The sequence below is a fragment of the Acyrthosiphon pisum genome, chromosome A3 (genome assembly GCF_005508785.2).
Source record: "Acyrthosiphon pisum isolate AL4f chromosome A3, pea_aphid_22Mar2018_4r6ur, whole genome shotgun sequence".
NCBI classification, from domain to species: domain Eukaryota; kingdom Metazoa; phylum Arthropoda; class Insecta; order Hemiptera; family Aphididae; genus Acyrthosiphon; species Acyrthosiphon pisum.
Window position 1 is genome coordinate 36,599,110 of NC_042496.1, and position 8,551 is coordinate 36,607,660.

At 30.7% G+C, this 8,551-nt stretch overlaps 2 protein-coding genes across 2 annotated transcripts in view; one reads left to right on the forward strand and one right to left on the reverse strand.

Annotated features, from left to right (window-relative positions):
- LOC100164669 (terminal nucleotidyltransferase 5C) overlaps positions 1–4,362 on the reverse strand; it is a 20,203-nt gene extending 15,841 nt beyond the window's left edge. Inside the window, exon 1 of the mRNA XM_001952792.5 lies at positions 3,873–4,362. Within this exon, the coding sequence (XP_001952827.2) occupies positions 3,873–4,010 (138 nt within the window). The 5' untranslated portion in view covers positions 4,011–4,362. The remainder of the gene's footprint in view (positions 1–3,872) is intronic.
- A 132-nt stretch (positions 4,363–4,494) lies between these two features.
- Positions 4,495–8,551, forward strand: part of LOC100159721 (sodium leak channel non-selective protein) — a 9,077-nt gene continuing 5,020 nt past the window's right edge. The window contains exons 1-14 of the mRNA XM_029491492.1: positions 4,495–5,247; positions 5,325–5,510; positions 5,572–5,795; positions 5,862–5,990; positions 6,063–6,208; positions 6,284–6,531; positions 6,603–6,824; positions 6,882–7,049; positions 7,127–7,318; positions 7,374–7,511; positions 7,579–7,785; positions 7,862–8,064; positions 8,139–8,267; positions 8,347–8,545. Coding sequence (XP_029347352.1) covers positions 5,146–5,247; positions 5,325–5,510; positions 5,572–5,795; positions 5,862–5,990; positions 6,063–6,208; positions 6,284–6,531; positions 6,603–6,824; positions 6,882–7,049; positions 7,127–7,318; positions 7,374–7,511; positions 7,579–7,785; positions 7,862–8,064; positions 8,139–8,267; positions 8,347–8,545 — 2,493 coding nt within the window. The 5' untranslated portion in view covers positions 4,495–5,145. The remainder of the gene's footprint in view (positions 5,248–5,324; positions 5,511–5,571; positions 5,796–5,861; positions 5,991–6,062; positions 6,209–6,283; positions 6,532–6,602; positions 6,825–6,881; positions 7,050–7,126; positions 7,319–7,373; positions 7,512–7,578; positions 7,786–7,861; positions 8,065–8,138; positions 8,268–8,346; positions 8,546–8,551) is intronic.

The following is an 8,551-nucleotide window of genomic DNA, read 5'->3' on the forward strand; positions in this document are numbered from 1 at the left end:
TAGATTTAAAATGAAAAATTTTTATGAATTTATAACTCGAAATAATTTGCAAATTTTCGTGATTTTTCCATATTTTGTCATTTTTTGAACTTTAAATGCTTAAAAAAAAAAACTGTGAATAACGATTTTTAATATTTTTCATCTGCCTTTGAAACAATATACTAGGAGCCTTCTATTAAATTTTCAAGCTTTTTTATCCAACAAATAAAATTTTATTGATATTTTTAGAAAAAAAACTAAAAAAAAATGGAAAATAAAAATGTCCGTAAAGAGCTCAAAATACATCAAAATATTTTGAAAATGTTATGGTGTATAGAAAATGCTAAGATAAACATTCAGTCAAAATTTCATGTATCTACGGTAATTTTTTTTAAAGTTACACCAAAAACCAAATTCAATTTTGTGAAAAATCGATTTTGCGTAAAAATTCCCGTTTTTCCTTAATTTTTCTTTTGTTTTTCCCGGCGCTTTTGAAAACCATTGGGAAATTTAAATTTTGACCTCCCCAATGCACCAACGATATTCACTTTCTGATCGAACAAGATACTGAAGTTGAAAATCGTAGCGTTATTTCGACTACTTATCGTGTACACAGACACAAAAAAATAAAAAAATTAAAAAATAAAAAAAAACACACATCATTGTAAAATCAATACATTCATCGTTCCACTCAGAATCTAAAAAAATATTGTATTTATATAACCAGAGTAACTTTCGTCAAATACTTAGGTCTGATATTTATTATTTAATGATTATTTTGAATGGATTTTATACTAATTAATCAATTGTAGTAATAAATAATAATCAACTAACTATCTAAATTATTGTAGTTAGACTCTATTTTCACCACAATCTTGTTTACAGAGAGTAGGTAATAACTAATAAATGTTATGTATAATGTTATAAAGTTTAAATAAATGTTATTACTTCAACTTGTTATTATCAGATCTTATACAGAAAACTTTTTAGGTATATTATTTTTATCTCCAAGATTAAACTTTTAATGAAGGGTAACTTAAGCTTTAAACTATTAGAATTTTAACCAAGTATATATAGAAATAATTAAATGTTAAGTAAATGTTAAGTAAATAGGTATCGCTAACTCATATACTCATAAGTCATAATAGTGCATTAAATCAGAGGTCAGGGCATTTGATGAAATAGTAGTTTAAAAATGACGTAAAATGCTTACATAATGCAGTGCTAATACATAATATTCATAGCTGTCCCTCGATAATTTGCCAATTTTAGTATAGCAATATTGGTTAAATGGCATGCCTAAATATACGTATTTACATTATGATATGTCTATACAGGATAATCTATAAAAATAGAACTGAGATAATTAAAATGTTTTCTTGTTTGTTACGCCTGGCTTACACCAGTCCGACAAGTAGATTTTAATAGTATAAAAATTAAAGTTCTCAGAATTTAGATATTTATCCCTAAAAACTTTGCCTAACTCGCGAAAATAGACCCTACCCGTACCTACCTATAATAAATATTAAAGTGTCTAAATCAGAACTGATATATAATAAACTTTGTGTTTTTAGCAAATAACAATAGATAAAGCGGAATTACCTGGATCACCGACCATTTATTGCTACTTTTAAGAATAAATATCTATTATGTTTTTATTTTCCGTTCCCGATGGAAACGGATAATTTTTAACTGATTCATATTATCGTAAAATTTGAAGAAAAAAAAACATAAAATTGCTGTTATAGGTGTTATTATTTGTTTCGTCAGTCAGGTGTAAATATACAAGCATATTACATTAACAATTAGGTTGCATGTTTTACCGTTTTTTTATTTTGAGAAGATGAAATAAATTAATAAAATATATTTTCTTTTTAAAGTTAATGTAACGAATTTAATTTGATATTTTTAAGTTTTTGACCAACCATCAAATTAAAACTATTTTATAAAAAATAAACTAAGTAGTTAAATTAATTATTGATATCAATAGTTAGACTACTGATTATTAATATGGTATTTGTTTATCCTATTATTTCATAATAATGTAGAATACATATCAGACTTACAATTCTTATAATAAATATGAATACTCTACAAACTTGGTAGGTTAGTAATTTTTTAGACCATTTTTTAAGCTATTATTAAATAAAACTAGGAATGATATTATGTGGATAGGTCAAGAATTATTTTTCACTACCAATTTTTACACAAACATAGATTTTGAAAAATAGGATATAAGGCATTATAAATTACCCCTCTTTGACAATAAAATAACAATTACAAAATCAATTTTACTGCCTAATAAGTGGCGTAGTTACAACATTCGTTCCAATGCGAAACAAAAATCATGAAATTAAACTTTAAACATCATTACTAGCCATAATAATATTTAACATTCTCGTCTCTCGCGTAAGAACTATGTTTATTATTGCATCGTCTGCGTTCAGCGTTGGCATATTTAATATTAAACATTTAAGCCAAATATAATAAAAATTGTGACTTTTTTTAGAATAGGAATGATAATCATTGTAATTATACATACATCAAGTTACCAAATATTTAAATCAAAGCATTATAAAATTATAGAAGTATATTGTCAAGTATTAACAAAATATATTAAATAATTTACATTCCTATTTTTAAAAATCTGTATTTAAATTACATAATGTTACTCATTAATTCAAATATATTATTTTCTCAACTCATGGTTTCGCCTTCAGGTGTCATTAGCGATGTATTGTGCATCATTCAGTTTAAAAGTAGATTAAGACGGTCTTCCGAGACAAGAATTCGGTAAGGATTCACGGCAAAGTATTTTTATTTAAATTTGTGTAAGTATCTAGACTGAAAGCAATTTGACCTATTTATAAATAACTTCTTTCGTTTTCAAACAAAAATTACCAAACTATGCAACAGGATTACCCTCGTGGGTGTGATATTATATTATTAACAGACTACCTACTACAACTTACATAAAATTGAAGCATAAATTAAATCGGGCACGATGTGCATGTGACTCATACGTTCTTATCACATCTGAAATGCATCAGCAGCTGTTATCATAAATAGTTTTGCAACGGTATTATAATATGAAATCATGAACTATGAAGTATGAACAAACCATCGGGATGCAACAATTTGTTGATATTATTATCAAGATAATCGTGATTTAACGTTGAACACTATTATTAGTCATAATTGTAAAAGTTTATTTCTATAGATAATTCATGTATCGTACTATTGTCGTGTCCTACAAAAACGGCAAAGGTACGGTTTCCAAGGCGCGAATCAAAAATATAAAATATTAGCATAAGCGAATAATATAATATTTGAAATCTTCTGTTGCGCCGTAGCGGCTAGTACCCGATAACGAGCAACCAGGATTATAAATTATAATAATATTGTTCTATTAATTATGTATTACGTATAGTGTGAGACAAGAATGATCGTCATTACGCAGGTGCAGACTAAAATAATAAATAATATTAAATAATAAAATAGAAAAACACACGTGAAAACCAGGACTCGATGAACCGCAAATAGAACTTGCCGGCCAGAAAGAAAGCGAAAACATTATTCTGTGGCGAAAACCGAACGCCACCGCCTACTCCTCCTAACCTCCCACCAAGCAAATAGCTACGCGACCCGGTCACCGCAAGTTGCAACCGGTCCGTGGTGGTCCGCCCCCGGACCGAACCAAACTTGGTCATGCCGATGGTGTACGACCGATATTTATTATTTAATGCAAATATGTTAATAGTATACCATTTGGCGACGACAATTATATTATTCTACCCGCCAGCCGTTCACATACTTACTGATTACTGAATAGTGATTAGTAATTAGTAATTAATAATTATTCTGCCATTATTATTGTCACGCGTCACACTGACCTGCATTATAGGTAACGGCGTGCCCTGTTCAACGGATTTCATTTTCGACTGAAAGTCTCTGTAAACGTGCCTCCTTCTGTAAAACGAACAGATACCGTTTCTGTTGCAACTGTGATGATGGTAACCGTCGTTCCACATGTTGTTATATTTTCTGACGGAAACGACGCACGTCGGTCTGGGGCCGAAAAAAAAAGTGCCCAAAGACGGCAGACGATAACAGTTTTGTGGTGCGATTATTTTACTAACAATTGGTTCAAATGTAAAAAAGGTATCGTCGAAGAGTTTCGAAAAAATTAAACGGCAAAAACGGAAACGGTTAATTAATTAAAAACATTAACAATAATAATTTCTGGGACGAACGCGGGTCTGTCGCGACGATGACGAAAATTATAAACGCAATGAAGTACAACAGTCGGACTGTCACAGTCGTCAGCCGGCAAACTTTTATCTTTGAAGCCGATTTTTTTTTTCATTTGAATAAAACGTCCGGATTACTCGCTCCGCGCTGTGCACCGGCGGCGAAGGTTTCGATTGGCGCAGCTTGTGGTCGACGTTGGTGAGTTCAGTCTGGTGGAGGAGACTGCGCGACGTTGCCAGTTTTCCAACGTAGGCCGCGCGTTTGTGACCATAGATAAGAGAATTAAGTAAAGCCAGTTAGTATAATAGTCAGCATTCAGCTTAGATACAACAGACTACTTGACACTTGTATATACAAGTAAGTTGTTGTCATAGACATTAGATATATGGCGTATTGTTCTATATGACTACGGTTGTTGATAATTAAGTTAGTAGTTTAGTACCACAAAATATCTACCGAGTAGCGGTTAAAATTTACCGCCTGTGATCGCAAGCGAAATAAGACAAAACAAACTGCAATGTCGTAAAACAATTAATAAAATACAGTTAAGCTGTTAAAAAATATTTTTAAGTTCGTGATAATTCCATAATATTATAGTTCATAGCGTAGACCTAACTAAAACTTGAATATTTAAGACTAATATTTAATAAGTCTATGGTTCTAATTGGTTTATAGTAAACATGATAATATGATATCAAGAGTTTCCCGTTATCGTAAAAAAATAAATTAATCAATCCGAGATTTGAGTGGACGATAACGAATACGAATTAAGAATACTGAGATACCGAATTTGCAGTTTGCATTGCGCCGTCCTTACCAGCAAACGATTAACGACTCTCTGAAGTCAATGTTTGGAGTCTAGACTCTTGAGGTTTAGGTCTGGACCAAAAGCTAAAATGTGAGGCAATTTGAGGCATGTTGGGCCGTAAACAGAGCATCCGGGCGGATATAATGGCTCCTGACTATGTTCAGGATGAATCTCTAAACGAGAACGCTGAAATCGATTGGGTGAATAAGGTAAATTTAACCCCCCTTCCCCCCCATTCAATATAATAATATTGTCTAAATTAAACCTACATGCTTGATCTCTATAGCTTTGGGTCCGTCGGTTGATGCGCTTTTGTGCGCTACTGAGTTTACTCTGCGTCAGTCTCAACACTCCAAAAACTTTTAAGGCTTTTCCGTTTCTACAGTATGCGACGTTCATCTGCGATTTTGCCGTCACTGGTTTGTACACAGCCGAAATGATAGCAAAAATGCACATTCGTGGGATATTAAAGGTATTAGTGATTATTTTAACATACTAAAGGATTTATTTATTATTATTGCTGTTTTTTCCAGGGAGAATCGCCGTACATGAAAGACCACTGGTGTCAATTCGATGGCACGATGGCATTTTTCCTTTGGGTATCTGTAATTTTACAGATTTTTGAAATTGTGGAATTTTTACCTGAATTTAGTTACTTATCAATACTACGAGCACCGAGGCCTTTCATAATGATCCGATTTATACGTGTCTTCCTAAAATTCTCAATGCCAAAATCTAGGATAAATCAAATTTTCAAGTACTAAACCTTAAAATATATTTATTATTTTTTATGTTTGAGTTACATTTTATTTAATTCTTCTAGGCGATCAAGTCAACAAATCTACAATGTAACACTGTTCTTCCTGTTTTTTATGTCTTTGTATGGTGTACTCGGTGTTCAGCTTTTTGGTGAAATGAAAAACCATTGTGTTCTTAATACAACAGATCCAACGTAATTCATCATTTTTAAGTGTATTTATTACAGTATATATTACATAATAATATGTTTCAAATTACTCAACAGGCGTGTAACTCTTAATAATTTAGCCATACCAGACTCATTCTGTTCTAAGGAACCAGGTGCTGGATATCAGTGTCCGGAAGGTATGAAATGTATGAAATTAGAGTTGTCAAGGTACATAACTGGCTTCAGTGGATTTGATGAATTCGGTAAAATATTATACTTTTATGTGTACTTTGAATTTCTAAATATGAATATCTATATTATAATATTGTATTTTTTAGCAACAAGTATTTTCACTGTATACCAAGCTGCATCACAAGAGGGTTGGGTGTATATAATGTTTCGTACATTTGATAGTCTTCCAGCCTGGAGAGCAATTTTTTACTTTTCTACATTAATATTTTTCTTAGCATGGTTAGTTAAGAATGTGTTTATTGCTGTAATAACAGAGACATTTAATGAAATGCGTGTGCAATTTCAACAATTGTGGGGAAGTAGAAGACATGTTGGAAACAAAACATCCACCGAAGTAAGATTATAAACATTTTGAAATTTTTATTAAATTGAATATGATAAATATAATATATTTATAACACTTAGATTTTAGTTAGTGATGAAAATGGTTGGAGATTAGTTACTCCTGAACAGAACAAACATCGAACTTTAGCATCACCATTAGGACATAAAATTCTTAACTCTGCTTGGTTTCGATTACTTGTTATGTGCATTATACTAAGTAATGGAATTGCTATGGCTACAATGAATTTTAAGCATGATGGACGGAAAAGAGAAGAATTCTATCAACAATACTACTATATTGAAGTAATCATTTTTAATGTTTATTGTAAGTTTGATATTCACTTTTCCATCTTATTCCAGGTTGTATATACAATAATATTTAACTTTGAAACATTATTTAAAATGGTTTTACTCGGATTTAAAGAATATTTCAAACATTCATACCATAAGTTTGAACTAATGCTAGCTGTTGGAACTACATTACATATTTTTCCACAGTTTTATTTATCCGGATTAACTTATTTTCAGGTTTGTTTTTCTTCATTATTGAAGTGGATAATAAGATTACAGTATTTAAGTATGCATTATAATCAATTTATTTTTAGGTTTTAAGAATTGTTCGATTGATCAAAGCTTCACCTATGTTAGAAGATTTTGTATACAAGATATTTGGACCTGGAAAAAAACTGGGTAGTCTTATTATATTTACCTTGTGTTTATTAGTAATTTCATCTGGAATTTCCATGCAACTATTTTGTTTTTTATGCGATTTTCCAAAGTTTGAAACCTTCCCAGAAGTAAGTCTTTTATGAAAATGTATTTAAAATTGTAACATGTATTTTTATTTTATAGGCCTTCATGTCTATGTTTCAAATTCTTACTCAGGAAGCCTGGGTTGATGTTATGGATGAAACAATGTTAAGGACTCGTAAGACATTAGTACCCTTAGTTGCTGTCTACTTTATTCTTTATCATTTGTTTGTTACACTTGTAAGAAAATTATCTATTTTTGAAACTCAGAACATTTTAATAATGTAAAACCTTTATTTTTTATTAGATTGTGTTAAGTCTCTTTGTAGCGGTGATTTTGGATAACCTTGAACTAGACGAAGAATTAAAAAAATTAAAACAATTACGTTTTCGTGAACAAAGTGCTGAAATCAAAGAAACACTGCCATTTAGACTAAGAATTTTTGAAAAATTTCCTGACCGCCCTAAAATGACGTCCATACATAAGCAACCATCTGATTTTAATTTACCTAAAGTAATATTTTAAATTAAACTAAGTATAAAAAAAACTAATATTAATTATTGATTTTGATTGATAAATTTTTTTTTAGGTTCGTGAAAGTTTTATGAGGCAGTTTGTTTTAGACAAAAGTGATGAAGAAACTTCTACAGATAGTATAAATAAAGCAAGTGAAGTAGTCAAACCTCCCTTGATCACTCGTAAGCAACATCCAATGCGGTTATTATCCAATCCACCGAAAGTGCGAATAGTAACACCAGAAATTCGTAAATCAATTATATCAAACATAATTAAGTAAATGCTCAAAATATTTTAGTATTATGACGAATAATTAGTTTTTAATAATCATAATTTGTTAATTATTACAGTGATTCTAATAACCAGCGTTTGCTTTTGGGAGATTCAACATTTTTGCCTCCAAATTCTGGTAATAAAGGTGGTTTACATGCTCAAGGCACTGTTAATAATATGCAACATACACGAATGGATCATAAAAAGTATTTAATATTTATATTTACAAATATTAAATAATTTATTATTATTATTAATGCATTTATATATTTTCATCATATCAAGATCCATGAGACATAGTATTCGTCGTGGATCAATGAAACTCAAACAGACATATGAACACCTCATGGAAAATGGAGATATTGGTGGCATGAATCGTTTAGCTACAGCTACACGAGCTAGGCCCCATGATCTTGATATCAAGTTATTGCAAGCTAAACGACAGCAAGCAGAAATGAGACGCAATCAACGAGAGGAAGATTTACGAGAG